Source organism: Mobula hypostoma, chromosome 23 (genome assembly GCF_963921235.1).
Source record: "Mobula hypostoma chromosome 23, sMobHyp1.1, whole genome shotgun sequence".
In the NCBI taxonomy this organism is placed as follows: Eukaryota; Metazoa; Chordata; class Chondrichthyes; order Myliobatiformes; family Myliobatidae; genus Mobula; species Mobula hypostoma.
The window spans coordinates 23,912,001-23,935,129 of record NC_086119.1 but is presented as its reverse complement, the minus strand read 5'-3'; the positions used below and the strand labels follow the sequence as shown (position 1 = coordinate 23,935,129).

Below are 23,129 nucleotides of genomic sequence, written 5' to 3'. Positions count from 1 at the left end.
TCAAGAAAACAACCTCTCCCTCAATGTCGTAAAAACAAAGGAGCTGGTTATGGATTACAGGAGGAAAGGAGATGGGCTAACCCCTATTGACATCAATGGATCTGGGGTTGAGAGGATAAACAGCTTTAAGTTCCTCGGCATCCACATCACAGAGGACCTCACATGGTCTGTACACACCAGCCGTGTGGTGAAAAAGGCACAACAGTGCCTCTTTCACCTCGGACAGTTAAGGAAGTTTGGTATGGGCCCCCAAATCCTAAAAACCTTCTACAGGGGCACAATTAAGAGCATCCTGACTGGCTGCATCACTGCCTGGTATGGGAACTGTAGCTCCCTTAATCGCAGGATTCTGCAGAGAGTGGTGCAGGCAGTCCAGTGCATCTGTAGTTGTGAACTTCCCACTATTCAGGACATTTACCATGACAGGTGTGAAAAAAGGGCTCGAAGGATCATTGGGGACCCAAGTCACTCCAACCACAATCTATTCCAGCTGCTACCATCCGAGAAATGGTACTGCAGCATAAAAGCCAGGATCCAACAAGCTCCAGGACAGCTTCTTCCACCAGGCCATCAAATTAATTAACTCATGCTGATTTGAGTGTATTTCTATGTTACATGACTGTTCTATTTATCATAAATTGTTATAAATTACTATGACTGCATGTTGCACATTAAGACGGAGATGTAACGTAAAGATTTTTACTCTTCATGTATGTGAAGGATGTAAGTAATAAAGTCAATTCAACATGGCCCTTCATAGGAACATGTACTGTATGTCTGGAGAAGGGTCATCTGTCAGATACATTAATCCTACATCCTTTCTCTTGCTTGATCTGTTAGGCATTTCCACCATCTTTTAAACACAAGCGATTCTGCAATTGCAGGAAATCCAGAGCAATACACACAAAATGTTGGAATAACAGCAGGTCAGGCAGCATCTATGGCTAGGGCCTGTCCTGGTAAGTGTCTCGGCCTGAAACATTGGCCGTTTATTCTTCTCCATAGATACTGCCTGAGCTGCTGAGTTCCTTCAGCATTTTGTGTGCATTGCTCCACCATTTTTTGGTTTTCCCTCAGATCAGGTCAAAGTTGTTTTGCTGCTACATTGGCCAATGCTTAATTCCCAGCCTGCACATGAAAGACATTACCTAGCCATTCAGCTCACTGATGTGTGCAGACTGGGGGAAGAGATTCCCTATATTACACTATTTCAAAAGTAATTATTTGGCTTTTTATTTGTTTTGGGATATTCTATAGCTCTGAAAGGCATGCTAATCCTTTTTGGTGAAGAACAAACCACAAAGTAAGGCTTTGCCTTGCCAGCAGCACTCACATTTTCCAGTGTTACAATATACACAAGCTGGAGTATTATCTGAACTGACACAAAGTCGAACTCATCATCTATACCTGCCGAGCTCGGAGAGCTACTTTTGCATTGGTAGTCTTGCTTAGTTGCGTTAATTCAGTTAGAATAGCAATCAGCTCATCAGTTAGGGTAGGATCTCGACCGCACAACTGGTCCTGAAAACAAACAAGTGAAAAAGAAAATACATTAGAAATACAACTGCTTTTCATAAAAATAAATTAAATAGAAAAAAATATTAGCATGGAAAATTAATTGCAATACCAGTGGTCAAATAAACACCCACAAAATATAAAGACTGTGCTAAGTAGTAACATTGCCTCTTGTATGTTTCAAGCATCCACCTTTAAAATAAAAAGTCTGCAACAAAGTACAAAAATTATAAGTTTGTGTTACATTATCATCACAATTTCCTTACAACAAACTGTAGAGGTGCATAGGCTATTTCATATTCAAGACACCATACATCTATTTTCTCAGATAGTAAAGGACAGGGTGTTGGTTTGAAGATCAAATGTGGGACTGAAAAATTAGCACTTAAAACAAAACAAATTGCAGAAAAGGATACAATTTACCCTCAGAGTTAGTCCTTCATTTCAAATTCCTTTTAACCCTTTGTGCATTGTACTGAAAATTCTCTACACGATTTTATAGTTTGTATATTTATCAAGTTCCACATTTTTATAAGGCTCCTGGTTCCTTTAAAACTAGCTTTCTCTGTTTTCAAGCCGATCCCTAACCCCGTTGACAGGCAAATGGTCTTTTAGAATGCAGTCTGCAACAGTGTACAATATTACAAAGCCGGTAAATGATGAATGAAGAAAAAATACTGAATAAAGCAATAAACAGAGTGCCAACCCTCGACCCCAGCACCCAATTATGAACATTTACTCAAAGTACCTCTAGTTTTGCATCTTGCCAAGGTTGCAAGATGTTAATGAAGACAAACAAGCACAATAGCTGAACACCCGGCCTCCAATGAATGCCGTCTCCCTACAAGAAGGCTTGGTTCATTCTCAGGTTCTACCACGCCATTTTCCTCATCTGAAGGATTATCCTCTACAATCTCCAACACCTGCAATGTGATGCTGCCATCTTCCCAGCCCTCCTCTTTCAGCTTTCCAAAACAACGAATCTCTCCCACACAGTACTTTATATCTCCACTCTCATCTGTACTTTCCCTGGAGATGCAACAATTAAGATTCTTAATAACTTTTTTTTTAAATCATTTGCATCAATTTTTATAATCTCTGAACATCAGAGAATTAAAAGTCATTAAAGCCAATCAGAGACTTTGACTGATGGCAAAGCTTTCAGACACAGGGTACAGAACCTTGAAATCCCACAGGACCAGCTACTTCCCTTAAACCATTCAGTTTTTGAACCAACCTGAACAGCCCTAACCATTAGTCTCACAAAAGTATGATCATTTTGATCACTCTGCACTAAAACAAACTTTGTGTTTTGTTCCAATTGTGTTCCTTCTTGTAAAATTCTGTACAATTTGCATTCCATTTATGATTTTCTTACAAATGTGACTTATCTGATGTCATGTACCTCTGATGCGGCTGCAAGCTTTTCATTGTATTCAAGCATACGTGCACTTGTGTCTATGTCAATAAACCTGACTTTAACTAGTTTTCTGTCAAAGCCAATTAAACACCACCCGAGGCCCCTTGCCAACAAGGCCTTGCTGCCGAACTCTAGGCCACAGATATCAGCATGTTTGGCCCTCCACTTTGAGCCTAGATGTGAGCAGGAACTATGTGTGGAATGGTGGGTGAGGTTCAAGAGGATCCAATCCAGTACTTCTCATAACACAGAAGCTCGGCTAAAATATGTTAGTACCAAACAAAGACATGATTTTTTTTCCCCCCACACAAAACACACAGTGGATAACAGTTAACTGCATACTTTCCTATGTCATGTAAATAACTTCTGAAAGCAACTTTTACAGTGCAAAATAGTTGGCTGTCTAATCAATGATAACAGTTAAGTGTAATGGGAATCATTCCATGCGGGGTATGCAGGATTTTAAAAGTAGCAATACTCTGAAATCTTGTCAACATTCACACTTACTAGGGAGTGGGGCAGGGATAATACTGAGGTAACTCTGAGAACTTCAATATTGTGACAGAATGTTTAAGTTCAAAAATTACATGGGGAAAAATGCACTTCTAATTATAGTATTAATAAAAAAGGTGTCAAAGGACAAAGAGTGATGAGGAATAATAAGCAAAAATTGCACTGATTCTCCAGTCCTCTTCCTTTACTGAATACACAATATTCCTTTTTTGTAAAGCCAAATATTTATACATTGAAATTTATATATTTGTTTTTTTAAAATTTAAAAACATAACGAATAGGCATTTAATGAAGCTTTAATGAAAATTCAGTGACCAAAATCACCTGGCCCTTTCTTGCAACCTATTACAAAGAAAAGAAAAATCCACTTTATTTTATAAATCACACTTTAATTATTTTTCCAGGAGCTCAGCAAAGTGCTCTTTTATTATCAATGTGCAAGTTTCCCTTTTTTTTGTCCTTTGTAAAATGCCAGCAGTAGAACCGGGCGCAGCCTGCCCTCGCACAATGTCAGTGAACAAAGCAGTCTCCCACTCTTTGAAAAGGACTAGCACCTCCACGACACCCCCATGTAATTACACACTTCAATGACTGGACTCTGAAGAAAATTGAAGGCCTGCAAAGAGAACAGCTGCCGTTTCGCTCTCCATCACCGCGGCATGATTACATGAGAAATGAACAGCCCAGCTCAAAGCTACTTCAGAAATCTCAAAGGAAATACTGCTTTGTGTTAGAATAATGAGATTCTTATGGGCAAGCATTACTTAAAATCACATGAAATACTATATGGACCTATCGCTTGAGATTAGCACACTGGAAACTGGAATTTGTGGTCATAACAAAGCTCAACTTACAATAAGCATTGTAACTAGAAGGTTTTTCTTGGTGACTTGGGCGTGAGAGAAGATGTAGTTCAGGACGGTAGTCATGTCTCCTTTATGGTCCTCTCGAAGAATAAATACACATTTCTCATAATGCCCTGCAGTTTGAAAAAGATATTAAAGATAAATATCATTCTATTGGAGCAGCTTGAAGGCCATCTTTTCAGCCACTACTCTTTGTCCTCAGAGAAATCTTTTGAACTTTCATCTTACAGTGAAACCTGTCAAGAAGAATTCTGATGTTGAGAACATCCGATCAATGTGAACTCAATTCATCGGACCCAAAGAAGCTCCAGTATATTTAAAAGTACTTTGGTACAACCCTCGTGCCAATAAAATAAAAACACGGTTTAAGCTTATTTCCTGCAGGTTATATTTTACTGCCATGGCATTTTGTTTGTGTACATTTCACAAATTCTGATTCAGACCATTCAAATGAAACTAACTCTACATTCAATATATAATCAAAAACAAAGCAATTTAAATCATAACCCTAAAATACATACAATTATAATAAGAACATTTGGATATTTTATCCATCTACACAAATCCAAGTACAATTAATTGCATTTTGAAGTCTGTCAACATGATTTTAATTGGCCTTTCATGGTACTCCTGAGATCTACATACAAAATCCACACCTACTTCTCTGATCTTGAAACCAAATAACAACACAGCCTTTCAATCTAAACCTTTCCCAGAGTCGGACATTCACACGCATACTTCCGCATCTTTTCTCCCCCCACCCCCACCCTGTAGCTTAATGTCCTTAAAACTCAAGCTTAACAACTTGCAAACCTGACTGACTTCACTTTCTCATTTAGCTGAAGTGGTAGTTTGCATTACAGGCCTTTTATCACTATAGCATCAATCCCTAAGCCTACAGCTTCAAGCTTTGACATTACCAGACCAGTACTCTACTTCAACCTCAAAATTGGATCCCACCATTGTATGGCTAGGTGATACGCTCTCTCAGTCACCTCTACTAAAAACCATGCAGTCACCCCTGCATGCTCATGCAATTATCTCTACGATGGACATATGCTCTGGCAGTCACCTCTACCATTAACCAGTATGGTAAATAACAAGGCAAAGGCAACTTGTCTGTTGTAGCAATATCGATAACAGCAAGCCTCTTTTAGATTTTCCCATTGTTTCTGCTGGGTCTAAAAAGTGGATGATATTTGATTCATAATCACATCAAAGTTATAGGACCTAATGAACTGCATGTTGTTCCTCTCTCAATGTGGGCCTGTGTTTAAATGCCATGTTCATTTAAAGCCACCATGTTTAATTATTATGTCTGTTGGATAATTCAGAATTTAAATACTTATCACCACCCTCTGGTACTCCTCCTCTTTCCCTTTCTCCCATGGCCCACTCTCCTCTCCAACCAGATTCCTTCTTCTTCAGCCTTTTGTCTTTTCCACTTAACATGTCCCAGCTTCTCACTTCATCCCTCCCCCCTCCACCCACCTACCTTCCCCATCACCTTTCAGCTTGTACTCCTTCCCCCTTCCTTCTTGTCCTGGTTTCTTAACCATCACCCTCCCCGCCCCATTTCCTTCCCGTCCTGAAGAAGGGTCGCGGCCCAAAACATAAATTTTTTATTCTTTTCCATAGATGCAGTCAGACCTGCTGAGTTCCTCCAGAATTTTGTATTTAGAATTTAGTTGCTGCTTTGCAAGTATTTTCCGACCTAAACCAATGCTTTTATACTTTCTACTTCAGTCCCCAAAGGATACTGGATTTTGTTGCTACTTTGAAATAGATTAGATGATTCACAGGCAGAGACACAAATAGCCATATAATATCTGGCAATTTTCTTCGTAAAGACAGTTTTCTGTTTACATGCACAGCTAGGAAGTACGACCACATTCTTTACTAATACCAATATTTGGAGTAATAGATGGTCAATAGCTCTCCAACCAAGGGTGTCAAATTCAACTCTGAAAATGAATATCTTGGTTACAATTCACTGAAGGTTTTAGCTGATAAGGCCTCCAAAGGTGAACTGGTAAACCAACAGATTGGGGCTGCATGGTAGTGTAGTGGATAGCAAATGTTCTGCAGTACCAACGACCAGGGTTCAATTCCCACCACTGCCTGTAAGGAGTTTGTACGTTCTCCCCATGACTGCATGGGTTTCCTCTGGATGCTCCAGTTTCCTCTAATTTACAATTGGTCATTAAAAATTGTCTCATGATTAGGTAGGATTTAATCAGGGATTGCTGGGCAACATGGCTCAAAGGGCTGGAAAGGGCTATTCCGCGCTGCATCTCAATAAATAAAATTAAACTGTGGAAACCTTAAGATTTTTTTTTAAAAAAGACCATAAGACATAGGTGCAGAATTAGACCATTCAGTCTATCAAATCTGCTCTGCCATTCAATCATGGCCAATTTGTTACCCTTCTCAACCCTGCACCCGAAACGTAGTCAACATGTGCAGTGATGACGCAGATAGGAATTTTATTCTTTAACATGCTTATACTATGTTTGATTTTATCTTGAGATCTGTCATAATGCAGCAGGCTGATACTGGTCCGTTGTTAATACAGTGGCAGACAGAAGCGAGGGAGCATCTCTAAACTGCCTGCTGATTTGAGGCCGAGATCATTTGATCTATTGAGTCTGTTCTGGCCTCCAGCAGGTCGATTCCTTCAGCCCCACTCTCCTCACAACTCTTTCTCCCCCTACAAAGATCTCAGAAACTGGCTAAACTGGGCATAAGAAAGCTAAATCAGACTACTGACATCAAATCACGGCAATCCACAACAGCTTAATTCCAAAATGTGCAATGCCAGAAGAATGCTTACTGACAGAAGTGACTGCATGGCCACTTGTTTCCCTCCAGTGTTTTCTCCATGTGGGTACTAGACTACCAAAAACTGTTTCAAATGAAGTAACTGAAACCCTTCATGAGCTGGAGAATTAGCTCCCTCCTCTGGATGGTTAAACAACTAGTAATTTCTATATTTTCACTAAAGCAAGTGTCAAAAAAAGGGGGGAAAAAAACAATCAGCTTCAGGAAGTAGAATACACTCAACACTTAACATGAGTTGGTGACTATTTTAAGGGTAAAACTCTTAACAGCCCACAAATCCCAGTTCCAGATTCAAAATGTCTTTTCCCATCTCCCAAAGTCAAATATATTAATCCCTGTTATTAGCAATTGCTGTCATTCAAGCTTGGACTCCAAATTAAAGCCAAAATGTAGAGTTAGAGTACTGCAGCACAGAAACAGATCTAGGCACTTTCAAATTAAGTGCTGAAGTTATCAACATTTGGTATCTAGAACACCATGATTCTATGCTTTGAGCTCAGGTGCTGGAGATAAGGCGAGGTGTTATGTGCAAATACATATCCTTGAGTCAACTGAACCAAATATGAAATAGAGTATCAAACAAATACATGTAACAAGGTCAAGTGAGAAGTTGAGAAATAATGAATGGCTGCAGTTTTGGTTACTTGACTATTCCGATAACATGCTCAGAGTCTCACACTGGTAGATAAAGACAGCGTCTCAATTATGAAGTTAAAAGGACTAGAAATGTTCATAATCAATACTTGGTCTGTAAATAGTCTCAGGGCTAAGTTAACTCACTCATGGCAATGGCAGAACCCAACTGGTCTCAGAAGTGGATATCTATACCACGATTTCCCCACCCCCCAACACAATTGAATGGACAACATTTAGTCAGGCTGCTCTTCATGGCTAGGCAACTTGTCAATGACTAAGTACAAAAAACATCAGTTCTAGAACAAACCAAAGTGCTTTTGGCAGACAGAAACAATGCCAGATTTACCCACCATTAGACCAAGACTGAAGAAAAAAAAAGAAAATAAACTACGAATGTAAATTTCTCAAAGTAAAGCGTTTCAGAGATCCAATGGGAATGTTTTGTCAAATGGAAGGTCAAGCACTTTTTGTACTTTTATAAAAGCAAAGTTTGGCCTTAGATAACTCTTTTGACTGCATGAACTCTGTCACAACCTCTAACATTTTTAAAGGCTAAAGTACAAATTCAATATTAAATCAGTATCAAAAGGATGCTGATCCAAAGTACTTTGCCACATCCTTTTTGTGCAAGTACTATTCCTGAAGTATCAGATTTCTGCCATGTTAAAATCTGCTTGGTTACTTGCCTGCCGTAGCAATCTTAACATCACTCAAATGATCTAAATGATGAAACATCAAATCTGTCTCATACAAATGGTAGATTGTAATTGAGATCTACACCATACACCCTCAAACACAGCCTGAATGACAATGAGCTGGCTGAAATCCTGATTTGAGAGGAAATTTTTTTTTTGCAAATCTTGCCAATCATGGAATAATTTGTACAAAGAGGTCTGAAGACTCAGTGAAAATAACTGAAAAATCTCAATGGCCAGCAGCAAAGTACAAAGAGAACATTGAATGTAATTTTTTTTAAATGTAAATGAAGTATCAACATTTCAGGCAAGGCCCCTTTTCAGTACTGGAAGGGAATGGGAAAGAATCAAGAATAAGAAGGTGGGAGGAAGGGAAGGAGTACAATCTGGTAAGTGATAGGTCAAAACCAAGAGAGGGGGGAGGTGGATGGGCGAGGGAGGGTAAATGAAGTAAGAAGTTGGGATGTGATAGGTAGAGGAGGTAAAGGGTTGAAGAGGAAATCTAATAGAAGAGAATAGTAGACCATGAGAAAAAAAAGGGAAGGAGAGACACCAGAGGGAGGCAATGGCAGGTGAGAAGAGAAATATCACTCGTTTATTCCTCTTCATAGATGCTGCCTGACTTGATGAGATCCTCCAGCATGTTGTGTGTGCTTCTCAAAATTCTCCAGCATCTGCAAAAAGTAGTCTTTATTGAATGTAAAATTCATTTTCCATTTCCGATAACAGCTCACCTAATATCTCTTGAAGTGCAGCACAGGTGGAACTTCCAAAGACTTGCATTTGTTTTACTACCACAATGGAAACACAACCATGATCTCACAAACAAACATTTCAACCAATTTCTGGTTTGCAGCTGATAGTGGGAAGGCCACAGCACAGCCAGTGCTTTTAATGCAGAGTGAAGGATTTAGAATGATTGTTGATCAATTTACATACATTACTTAGGTAGGTAAGTCATTGAGTACATCCCCCCAAAATAAATAGGACCATACAGACTAAACATGTGAGCCCCAGGTTACGACACCTCTATTACAAATAAAAAGTCAAAAAATTTATAGCTGTTCCCGCCGCTTACGTTCTCTCTGCACCATCTCTGTCATTTCTCTGAAGCTTGCGCCCAGAACAGAACTGTGTTCAGGGTACGTTATACACAACTTCAGAATGTTAACTTTGGGCTCATGATACCTAATTTAGCAATAAGGTTCAACATACTCAGAATTATTTCTCCCTCTCTTTGATCAACAGTTACTTTGCAAAATTTGCCAAATCCAGAATCATTCTAAAAGGGCTTCTGGCTTCTCCTCGTAAATTCAACAGTGTTCACAGCCAATTCCTTTCAGGCTTTCTTCTGATATGCAACATTTGTACTTGTATCCATACTGATTCACAGTCCTGCTGAAATGCGACTTTTTTTTCTAAGACCTACTGCAGCTCCTGAGCTGTTTCAGTAGATTCCACAACCTGCCCCTCCAATCTAGTTACCAAATCTTACCAAATTATATGATGTTCCTGAATTAATTATGTAGATTAAAACAAAGTGCTTCACTACCAACCCCTACAATTTTTTTTTGTGTATTCAGTACTTTTAAGTCTGATTTCTTTATTATTCCAAGAGCTTCCAGGAAGAAGCAAAAGTCTAAATGAAAAATTTGTGGGATTATTCCTATTTATGCACCTTTTCATGCTAAATCCAAGTCGGAACATATAATTCCTTCCAAATGAACATTTTGATTCTTACTCCACTATATTGCCAACTAGAGTTATAATGAACTCATAAATCTCATTCAAGAAAGTGGACAAGTAAGAGACAGGAAAAAGACACAGCAGGAGAGAAGAGAGAAGCTGAATCGCTGCCACACCATATTGACTTGAATTTAGAAAGACACTGGAATCAGATAGGATCAGTCATATCTTCATCACTCTAGTGCCAATCAGTTGCAATGGCCTGTATGTAAATGATTTTAACTTTAGAATTTGTTTGAAGTCTACTTGTTAAAAAAAACAAAGTGAGATTGCACATCAAATAAACTTTGTGATCAAGGCTGAAACACATTGTGCATTAATATTTTGTTTCCTGAGGAACAAAGATCTCAATTCCATATGCTGAATCCTGATTTTGCCAGTATCACCTTTATTTCACCATTTCTGGGCTATCACACTACACCATGGACTACAGTACTCCTAGCCATAAAAACTCATCAAATCTAAAACAGACAAACTACTGTCCGGAAGGGGGCGGGGGGGATATATAATTTTAAGCCCTGCCTTCTACATTTTTTTTATTACGTTGACACAGATGTATAGGAACAAATGTTGATTATTTAATCTCAAGTCTTGTTCCACATTCAATGTGATCTTGGTAGATATGTCCACAAGTCCATGTAGTCTATCTTGATTCACGTTCTTCAATATCCTTAACATATCACCGCAAGCCTTGATGTGAAAAATTCTTCCCAGTTTTACTGGAGAGGCTTCTTCATAGTTTTAAGATTATGCCCTTTTCTCTGCAGTGTAGAGTTTACCACATTGAATGACTTGCGTTAGAATAATGAGATTCTTATGGTAAACATTACTTTAAAAAAATCACATGAAATACTATACCTCACTTCCCCCTTCAAATTCACTAGAAGAAAATCAAAACTTAAACAACCTTTCTTCATAAGTTAAGCCCATTGTCACACCTCTTCAAAGTGAGTACATCCTACATGAGATGTTCAAAAGGGAACAGTATTCCAAATGGCAACTTCATTAGGCAACATAACCAATGGACCACATTTACTTTTAAATTATGGTCAACTACATGCCTGGACTACCGAAAAACATGTCAACGTTTAGAGACAAATGGGCAGATACCAAAAAGTCGTAAAACTCAAATCCCATCAGTTGATCACAAACAATCAAAATATTAATAGAAGTTTCCTCATTATTATTCAGACCTGTTAAATATTTTCCATCCTCTGCTGAAGACAACAGTGGCCAAATTTCAGTTCAGATCCAAAGGCCGTATGGGAGTCTTAAAGATTGTCTATTTCCCCGCATCAATAGAATTAATAATTCAGCTCAATCCTATCCTTATCTGATGGCAATATGTATGTACATCCAGTAGGGGTCACTCCCTGGCAATCAGGAACATGGATTCTATCTTTGCTGCTAAAGCTGCTATAGAGCACAGTAATACTGACCTGGGCCCAGTGAGTTAATTAAGAGGAGAGGAATCCAACCTGAGTAATTTGTTCATTTTATTTTAAATGCACTTTTACTGGAACATACATGAGGCTGCATATTGTGTGTTAAGTGTACAATTAATATTCCTGTTACTGCCGAGACACAACATCCCTTTATGATCCAGTCAGTTTCGAAGCATTACCAAGTAATACACTATTGCCATCTTGTGGCAAATCAACTGAAGTCCAAATATTCACCAAGCGACACAACTATGTTCAAGGCAACAATATAATTCAGAACATTTCAATTTTTTTTCTATGTGCAAATCATAACAATTAATTTACCAAGCAGAATGGAAACACTTATTACAGTATCTTATCAGAGATTTTTTCAATATGCTTTAAAAAGGTAGAAGCTTACCCTTAATAATTGACATATCTATAAACCGCCTCTCAATAGCTGGAATTAAACCATTCATATAAATATACTTTTCACCACCACTTTTTAAACACTCATTTGAGACCCCAGTACTCTGACCTCAGTCCTTACTAATTTGTACCTGAAATGAATTAAGTGTGGGATCTAGGATTCAAATCTAGTACTCAAATCTAGTGCAGGGGGTGGAGCTCAAGATCACCTCTTTACTGACCAATGTCTGATTAAGCTTTGAAATTTATTTATTTTTATTATTTGGTGACCCAGCACTGTAACAGGCTCTCCCAGCCCAATGAGCCCACGCTACCCGATTACAGTACACCCACGTGACCAAGTATCCTACTAACCTTTACGTCTGTGGAATGTGGGAGGAAACCGGAGCAGCCAGAGGAAACGTACGTGGTTGTGGGGAGAACATACAAACTCCTTACAGAAAGCAATGGAAATTGAACCCACATTGCCAGTGCTGAAATTGCATTATGCTAGCCACTACACTAGTTCTCAGGCACTGGTTGCAGCCCAAAGCTGCTGAGAATACAGAAACAAAAGGGATACGTTATACAGAGGGACTAAAAAAAATGCTGCTGAAATAGAAGTCCACTGCTGGAATCTGAGATCTTACAGAGAATATTACTTAAACAGTCAAGAAATAGTTTCAATTCACAACTGTCCCTGTGATACCTCAATAAAGAAAGCATGTCACAAGAAACAACTTGATCCTGGCATTGAGCATCAGACTGTAGAAAAGAACCACTTGGGCTGACACAGTAGCATAGCGGTTAGTGCAATGCTTTACAGCTCCGGCTGCAAGATCAGGATTTGATTCCCACTGCTGTCTGTAAGGAGTTTGCACATTCTTCCCATGACCGTGTTGTTATCCTCTGCGTGCCCCGGTTCTCTCCCACATTCCAAAGATGTACAGTTCGGGTGAGTGAACTGTGGGCAAGCTTTAAGTTCCTTGGGGTCAATATCACAAATGACCTGACTTGGTCCAACCAAGCAGAGTTCACTGCCAAGAAGGCCCACCAGCGCCTTTACTTCCTGAGGAAGCTGAAGAAATGTGGCCTGTCCCCTAAAACCCTCACTAATTTTTATAGATGCACCGTAGAAAGCATTCTTCTAGGGTGCATCACAACCTGGTATGGAAGTTGTCCTGTCCAAGACTGAAAGAAGCTACAGAAGATCGTGAACATGGTGCATCACATCACACAAACCAATCTTCCGTCCGTGGACTCACTTTACACTGCATGCTGTTGGAGCAGTGCTGCCAGGATAATCAAGGACACGACCCACCCAGCCAACACACTTTTCGTCCCTCTTCCCTCCAGGAGAAGGCTCAGGAGCTTGAAGACTCGTACGGCCAAGTTTGGGAACAGCTTCTTTCCAACTGTAATAAGACTGCTGAACGGATCCTGACCCGGATCTGGGCCGTACCCTCCAAATATCTGGACCTGCTTCTCGGTTTTTTGGCACTACCTTACTTTCCATTTTTCTATTTTCTATTTGATTTATAATTTAAATTTTAAATATTTACTAATTTTTACTATTTTTAATATTTAATATTTGTAATCCAAGGAGCAGAAAATGCAGAATCAAATATCGCTGTGATGATTGTACGTTCTAGTACCAATTGTTTGGCGACAATAAAGTATAAAGTATCAAGTATGTTAGCACCAGAAGCACATCGACACTTGCTGGCTGCTGGACAGAATCCTTGCTGATTCGATTTGATACAAAACAATGCATTTCTCTGTACAGCGTGTCTCAATGGGCATATGACAAATAAAGCGAATGTCCTTTAACTCCTTAAATAAAAGGGTGCTTTATAAATTGTAGCCCTTATCTAGGATGAACTTGTAGGACAAACTGCATTGCCGAAATTCATGGAGTCTGGTGAGCTATAACTGCAAAGGGCCATAAAAGGAGTGATCGGGCTGATCAGTGGTAAAATAACATTTACTTCTGCAGGCAGTTTCAGTAAATAACTGTTTTATTAACAGTCTTCATCAATTGCACTGTTCAAAAGGAAGCTGGATAAATAGCTGAAGGAAAAGTATTTGTAAGGCTCTGAACAGAATGGGGAAATGGGACCAACTGGATTGCTTGTCTAGAGTCAAATAACTTTCCATACTGCAACTCGGTATTATTTATTTATTATTATGATGTTTTTTTTTACTTGCACTGTGTCTTTTTTTTTGCATATTGGCTGTTTGTCAGTGATTGTGCGTAGTTTTTCATTGATTCTATTGTATTTCTTTGTTCTACTGTGAACACCCGGAAGAAAATGAATCTCAGGGTAGTATATGGTTATACATACATACTTTGATAATAAATTTACCTTGAACTTTGACCTATCTTCCAATTCTGTGGAGTCAATGGAATAAAGAAAGCTCAAAGAACAGTCACAGATAAGATGTGCACCCCCAGCCTGTGGCTTCCAGTTTGAGTTAATTAGATAAAGACAGACAAACCTTGCTGAAATTCTATCTCCACCTTCAAATACTGTCTAAGAAGATCCATGACGACAGCTTTCATATGACCTCGAATTCCACTCCGATACCTGAAAACAACGTAGAGAAATTCCGTCAATATACCAAATGCTTCACTGAACTTACCACCATTCTTCAATTGATTACATAAAACAAAACCTCTTGCTATTTAAAATCTGTGTAGTTAGTATTCTTTCATTGCTTCTACACAAGTATTGGTAATTATGCTTTGGCAATATAATATTTACCCGAATTTCCTACAAAGTGATTCATTATTGTTACTGGAATAGCACATTAATAAACCAGCACAATGGTTTTGAAGAGCTGCCATGAACGTGAAAGTGCTCAAAAAGCACGAACATTGCACTTCAACCGAAAAAAGTTTCAGAAACACAAGAGATTCTGCAGATGCTAGAAATCCAGAATCATACACATGAAATGCAGAAGAAATGCAGCAGGTTGACGTTTCAGTCGAGACCCTTCATCGGGACTTGAAGAGTTGATGAGTCCTGATGAAGTGTCTCGGCCTAAACCGTCAACTGTTTGTTCCTCTCCATAGATGCTGCGTCACCTGCTGAGTTCCTCCTACATTTTTTTGTTACATTAGACAAAGGTTTCGGTGGCTCACTGGATGAGTCAGTTTGTTTCAATCACCTACTAATGACCCACAACTTAAACACTGAAGATCTGCGTTATCAGAATGAAACAAAACAAAACTCAACTCAAAAATATCTCCATTCTTTACCTTCTAAGGCACATCATCTGCATTGCCCACCTCAGGATGAAATGCTTGATGAACTGATGCCTTTGAAATCAAGGTCTTCTTTAGAGTTGCCTGTTTCCCAAAGATTTTTCCAAATAGCAACATCAAGCAATAATAAAAAGGGATATACGACAAGAGTAGGCATTCAGCCAAATGGCAAAATTACTTAAGTGAGAACATTTGTTGAAGTGACTTCCAATAATTAATCTACATGCCATTAACAGTGGGATAAGTTGGAAAACTTTCAGCTAGCCTGAAGAAATTTCAAGAATATGGGCATACACCATCTTCTTCAGATTTCTCCTGTTAGCCCACACTCAACTCAATGACTATTGATAAACCAACAAGTGATCTCAAGCAATCCTCAAAAAAAAATAAACGCTTTAATAACAATTTTTATTCACCAGCATTCCTGCAATAACCAATGTATTAACATTTAGGGCTGACTCACTTTTTTAAAAAAAAGTATGAATACATAAATTTTAAATACAGAAATGTAGTATTAGAACAAAAAGTTAAACATTTGCTATCATTTAATATTCTAATACTTTCACATAGAGATGCAAATTGTTATATTATTAGACACATTTGAAAGCCAACACTACATACCAGCAAAGACCTGTCTAGGAGATATATGCAATACATATATATGAGTGAAGCCAAATTATTAACCTCATCAGAATTTGAAAAGATAAATAATATAATAAAATAATATTAATAAGATTCATTGCATTCTTGAACCTAGAGAGAAGGTCTCAACTAACATTTCCTTTGGTTTCATGACCATGGAAGACAGGTCAGCTTTTAAGTAAGAATGAACTTTAAAACTTTTCTCTAATTGATTCCACTTTGCTGCAGGAGAACAATAGAAATTATTCGTTATCTACCCCTTCCCCCAGGTCTAAGCAACAGGTTGATGTGGAAAGTGGCTGAAGCCACCCTAGATTCTCAAATACTCCCCACCGATTTAATATAGAGCCAGGCTTTCAGAATTAGGTCGTCAGGAAATGGAGACGAATATATTGGCCTAGGTGTTGCAGGCACCATTGAAGCAACAGCATTCAGTGCTGATTTCAAGATATCAAGTGTAACTTGGGCAGCTCATTTTCAAACATCATTTGAAATCAACATCCCTGGCATCCAACAATCGTGATACCATGAGATTGGCTGAGTATCCAATCACAAAGTAAAGTTCCCAGAGACAATGGAACAAAAAGGCAAAAAAAGGACACTTTTCACCTAATAATACAAACTGGAATGCAAGATAGCAAAAGCTGAGATATCATAAGACTTTGAACAGAAAATGCAAAACAAATTATATTTTGAAATATTTATAAGGGAGTTACAATTAACATGGACAAAGTCAGTTATCTGTAAGACCAGAATGTTTGCTAGACTATAATTATGGCATGATGTACCACGTCAATCTTACGTAGATCTTGTGCAGAAGAATTCAGCTTATTTTACGACGAGAATGGTTCAACAAAAATAGAATTTTTAAAGCCAATTAACATCACTCTTTCAATTTCTTGTGCATGGGGAATGAAAACAACCTTCAGGGTTAAAATTTTTTGAATACATGTGCAAGAAAATCCTTTAAGTTCCTGTTGGTTTCAGTGCTGGGGAAATGCTGCTTTGCATCAGTGCTACTGCATGATCTGGGCTATAATTTCTTTTTAAAGGACATCACCTTCTATTGTCTTTTTATCAATTATCCTGGAAGCTGAAGGTAAAGTGAACTCAAATTTTTGTCAAATGGAATGAAAAAAAAAACAAATATTCTGAAGAATAAATCACATCCGCTGCACTGTCTTTTGACATCAGAATTGTGTTTCTGACATACATTCAGTGGGCACTGTTTGGTACACCTGCTCGTTTATGTAATTATCTAATCAGCCAATCATGTGGCAGCAATACAATGCACAAAAGCATTCAGACACGGTCAAAAAGTTCAATTGTTGTTCAAACCAAACATCAAAATGGGGAACAAATATGATCCAAGTGATTTTCACCATGGAATGGTTGTTGGTGCCAGATGGGGTGGTTTGAGTATGACCATAAGACATAGGAGCAGAATTAGGCCACTCAGCCCATTGAGTTTGCTTCACATTTCATCACGGTTGACCCTGGATCTCATTCAACCCCGTACACCTGTCCACTCACCATACCCCTTGATGCCCCAACCAAACAGGAATCTATCAATTTCCGCTTTAAGTATACCCACATACTTGGCCTCCACCACAGTCTATAGCAGAGTATTCCACAGATTCACCACACTTTGGCTAAAAAAAAAAATCCTCCTGTTCTAAAAGGTTGCCCCTCAATTTTGAGGCTGTGCCCTCTAGTACTGGATACCTCCACCAGAGGAAACATCCTCTCCACATCCACCTTATCTAGTCCTTTCAACATTCAGTAGGTTTCCCCGTACATTCATCTAAATTCCAATGAGTACAGGCCCAAAGCTGCCAAACCTTCCTCATATGTTAACCCTTTCATTTCCGGAATCATCCTTGTGAACCTCTTCTAGATTCTCTCCAATGACAATACATCCTTTCTGAGATAAGGGGTCCAAAACTGTTGACGATACTCCAAATGCGGCCTGACTAGTGCCTTATAAAGCTTCAGCGTTATCTCCTTGTTTTTATATTCTATTCCCCTTGAAACACATGCCAACATTGCATTTGCCTTCTTTACTGCAGACTCAACCTGTAAATTAACCTTCTGGGAGTGTTGCATGATGACTCAGAGTCCCTTTGCCCCTCTGATGCTTGGATTTTCTCCCCATTTAGATAATAGTCTGCACTATTGTTCCTTTTACCAGAAGGCATTATTGTCCTTTTCCGAACACCGTATTCCATCTGCCAATTTTTTGCCCATTCTTCCAACTTGTCTAAAGTCCTGCTGCAATCGCATTGCTTCCTCAGCCCTACCCGCCCCTCCACCAGCATCTCAGAAACTAATGACCTCCTGGGATTTTCACACAAAACAGTCTCTAGAGTTTATAGATGTTGGAGGGGAAAGAACAGTGATGGTTAGTAACTGGATTTACTGTTAGACTTGAGGACAAACATTTTACTCTGTAATCAGGACCCAGTCCATTACTTTAGAGATAGGCTCGGTGAGCCGGAATTGCAGACACAGCAGAAAAGCGGAAGCCGGAGAAAACCAGGGAAGTAGTACAGAAATCAGAAGGAGCCCTCGTACAGTCGGTAGCACACCATGACCATGAGGTGATACAAAAAAAATGGTAAAGAAGGATTACAATCCGCAAGGATCAAACCCTGAATAAATTTCTTAGAGGGGCAAGAGAAGAGCAAATAGGAACAGGCCATAGTAATACAAACAGCATTATTGTGCAATCATCTAAGAATTACAATCGCCAAACAAACCTAGAACCCATCCCCTCCCCCGATTTCAGGACCATACACACCCCCAGAACATGATTTACATTGGGACGATTTGGCTGATGCAGTTGATGAGTTTGGGACTCGTAATAAAGATCACAACCTCTACTCTACTACGAGGCAGTGATGGGTGTCTCAGAAGAAGCACCCCTCTGGGTCACCTGGAAGATCATAGAAAATAGTGCTACAAAGTCCATGAAGGAAGAATCTTTTACAACAGAGAAACAAATGTTGCTAAATGAATTTAGTAGTTCTTAAGTTCTGGTTTAAAATGTCGCTGGTGAAATAGAGTGACAACTTTCTGGCAGCAAACAAAACTACTAACTACTCTATTAAAAGCAACACACACAAAATGCTGGAGGAACTCAACAGGCCAGGCAGCATCTGTGGAAAAGAGTACAGTCGATGTTTCAGGCCAAGACCCTTCGACAGGACTTCACAAGTCCTGCTGAAGGGTTTCGGCCTGAAACATCGATAGAACTCTTTTCCACAGATGCTGCCTAGATTTCCAGCATCTGCAGATTTTCTCCTGTTTGTGATTGGATAAGTACTCTACTAGTCACATTTTTTCTGGAAAACGATCACTGCAATCAATAGCTAGTAACTTCTCTTTCGGTGTTGAGCTTTTGAACTGCCCATCACACCTAGCATTGTTGCAGTGGAAACTGAAGTCTCAAAGGTGCAAGACAATTGCAGTGCAGGCCGAATCAAGGTGTAGGGGCCCAGGCCAGAAAACGGGGGAACAAGCCAGTGTTCGGCCATCGTTGGAGCCGATTCAAAGTGGCAGAACCGAGTCAAGGAAGGGTCAAGGTGGCAGAGCCCGGGCCAGGAACACGCCAGTGTCTGGCTGACTTAAGTGCCTGAGCCAGACTGGAAAAGTTTAGTACGACCCAAATCAGGGCTATGGGGCACGGGCCCCCGAGAATGTATCAAAGTGGTGGTGCCCAGGTCCGAGAGCAAGGAATGATCTGATGTTTGACCGATTTAAGCACCAGGTTAGGGCATCAGGACCGGAGGCAAAAGGCGGACCGGTGTCAAACTTGCTGCTCAATGAGGTTTGTTCATCTCTGTGCTGAACTGAGGCTGTCGCCCACAACTAATGGGCTTCTGGACGGGCTTCATTGATGAAATGGCCTTGTGGCTGTAGATGCCCTTTCTCAATGTTACTTGCTTACTTCTTATTGTTTGCACAATTCGTTCTTTTTTTGCAAATTGGGCAGTCAACGGTCTTCTTTCTTTCAATGGGGTCTATTAGGTTTCTTTGTTTTATAGCTGCCTGTAAGCAGACTAATCTCAAGGTTGTATATAGAATACATACTTTGATAATAAATGTAATTTGAACTTTGAATTTACCTGCTATCAAACATTAATGATGACAATGTGCTTTTTTAACGCAAAATTTGAATTAAGCGAAGTTTACCATCTGACTCTTGATTATATACACATCTTTTTAAAGGCTAAAATACTCAGGCAAGTCTGTCCACATTGCCCAACCACATCCAAAATAAAAATTGGCTTAAAGGGAGAAGCAGATCCCCAGAGGACAAACAGAGGGACTTTACTAAGGCAGTTAAGGATGCTACAGATAAAACAGGCGAATTGCACTGAGATCTCTTTAATGAAGCAAAAGACGAAAGAGAAAGTCAAAGATTATGCTGAGCAACAATATCAGGCACATGAGCAACATATTGGCCTAGGTGGACCTAAACGGGACCATGACATTTTCCTACAACTTCTGAAAAATGGCATGGACCCACATCTGACCCAGATAATAACACTGGGGTTGCCCGTTGGCCACATACTTAATCAAGTACTTAAATGGCAATGAGAGCAGGAACGGAGAGGGGAAGAACAGGAGAATGTCTAGCCGCTGGTGAGAGACAGGACAGACAAGGCAATGTTGAATTCTTCAGGTGGGGAAGAAGAGGGCACATGGTCCTTTTGGTTTCAAGGACTTCACAGGATATAAAAAAAAAATGTGGGACTGAAGGTACAGTCTGTACACTCTGAAATAGTGTATTTGGGACAAAAGATTAGACAGGGTGAGAAAGTTAATACCCAAAGAAGTTAAAGACACACTTCTTAAATTCCTCCACCTGTACATGGTGAAGGGAATCCAAAAGACATTAAAGCTCTAAATTAATGTTGCAGTTTTGTGGAAAAATTACACTGAGCTAGCAGAACCTCCACAAGCTCTGGCAAGAGGAGTGAAACCGGGAAAAGGACAGGAGGAATGAATGCCAGAGTTAGACCAGGCCAGTAAAGCTTAGCTGCAGCACCGATTCTGGGCTTGCTGGACACGAACTATTTTCTTTGTGACGCCCGTGGGGAATTTCATACAGCTCTTTGCTGGTGACAAGCTGCAATCTGCAGTTTATTATTCTGTAAAATGGGACCCCATAGTGGCAGGAATGCATCAGTGCATACGAGCAATAGACAGTGCAACTTGGGCTGTTGGAGCGACGGAACCTATTACTCTGACGGGTCAGATAGTCTTTGCACAGACCCCCCAGCATAGTCTCTCCTTGGGGCAGGGAAACTACCAGGTAGGATCTGACAGCAAGCAAGCGCAATGGGGGGTAGTATTGTTATCTGCTGACAAACAGGTACAGATAATAAGGGATAGTCTGTTTAACCCAGCCAGTTTGATAGGACAAGATGGATCTCCCACACCAGTGCATGGATCTAATGCAAGGACCTGAGGAGTCAGTCAAAGGAGAAACAAACTTAGAGGGAACTATGTGTTGACAATTTTTGCAGATGGGTCTAGGAAGTGCCATGATGGTACTCCATGAACGGGATTGCTCTGCCAAGACAGTTGGCCGCGTGGTAGCTGAGGAAGTAATACCTACATGGGGAGTATCAGCCAGCCTTGATTGGGATCAGGGAACACACTTTACTGGGAAGACAACCAAGGGGGCTTGCAAGTTATTGGAAATCAGACAGAAGTTTCACATTCCATACTGACCGCAGAGCTTTGGCATGGTTGAGAAAATGAATCGCGCCCGAAAAGAAAGCCTGAAGAAGGCCCAAATGGAAACCGGGGGGAGTTGGTCTAGGGTTTTAACAGCAGAGCTGATGAAACTATGATCAAGCCCTGCTCATGGGACAGGATTTACTCCTTTTGAACTAATGAGTATTGACTACCAGAGGTTGTGATCACGAGAGGACCAGAGAGCTGCAACGGAAAGGATTGGATTACCCAGTTTGCACGGGGGTTGGCCGTTCGACGGCATGATCTAAAAGGGGAAGTCAGTGATAGACAGGGTGCGTGGGACTGGGAGCGTGTGAATGCTCACGTGAAGGGGAACCTGCTGGAAGCGGAAGGTCAAGTTGTACCAGCAAAACCACGGCTTCAACCCAGATGTTTGGGACTGTTTACGGTAACCTTGACTGGGAAACATGCCCTGGTGGAAACTAAGAAAGGGCCAAAGTGGAAATACTGGTCCCACCTGAAAAGATACCTTGGGTAGGAATGATTTAACCATGGAAACATATTTCCACAGGAACAGTAAACATTAAACCTGACAAACTATGCTCAGAAGAATCTGGGTAATTGAATGTGTCACTCTTTCAAGCTATCTCGCGAGAGTAAGTAAAATGCAGACTGTAAACCAAAGGAGTAACAAAACACGGCCAGCTGTGAGGTGTACCAATGATATACGGTTCAACGTGAGGGGACGTGACAGCATGCAGTGTTGTGAAATGGACATTTGAAAAATGTACAACACCGGGGGGGGTTACATCCTGTCGGGAGTGGGCATGCATGAAAGGGAAATCCCATGTTTATATTTGGCACGCTGAACCAACAAACCATTCACACTTCAGTGCGGCAATGAAACTTCTATGTTAAACATGATAGGTCAGCTTCACCATTGGGGGAGAAAAAACAAAAATCGATCACTGTGAGACCTCCTCATTACCACAAGAGCACCACAGTGTAGTGACAGCCAGAGGGATACCAAAGGTACAAATTTAGTATTGGAACCTCTGGGTAAAGGGGTTACTCTAGTACCAGGCTACAGACATGTGCAGATAGCCTTTAACCTGACTGCTTATGACCCACTGGTTTTTGCGAGGATGGTACGAATCACCTTTTTCAACATTTACTCTTTAGGCAAGTTACTCATAGTGAGCTTAGGAAAGAAAGGCGCTTGATAGAGTTGTTAGGAGCAGGATAATCAGGGGTCTCCACAGTCAATACTTTAGATGTTGTTGTTCGTCCATCGTTGACGTCGATGAGGACCTCGACACCATTATGATGGTGTTGAGACTAGCACGTGATTTGGATTTAAGTGAGGGCGAGTTGCGCAGTGTCAGCCTCACTCTCTCTTCCCAATTCCCATCTGGATCCAGTGGCAAGACAGAGTCTAGACGGCTGGAG

General features: G+C 40.1%; 1 protein-coding gene across 2 annotated transcripts in view; it reads right to left on the bottom strand.

Moving 5' to 3' along the window:
• Positions 1–23,129, bottom strand: part of acaca (acetyl-CoA carboxylase alpha) — a 289,052-nt gene that overhangs the window by 197,080 nt on the left and 68,843 nt on the right. For both annotated transcript variants that reach the window (XM_063031453.1, XM_063031454.1), the window contains exons 23-25: positions 14,561–14,649; positions 4,303–4,427; positions 1,408–1,521 (exon numbers count right to left, since the gene is read on the bottom strand). In XM_063031453.1, the coding sequence (XP_062887523.1) occupies positions 1,408–1,521; positions 4,303–4,427; positions 14,561–14,649 (328 nt within the window). The remainder of the gene's footprint in view (positions 1–1,407; positions 1,522–4,302; positions 4,428–14,560; positions 14,650–23,129) is intronic.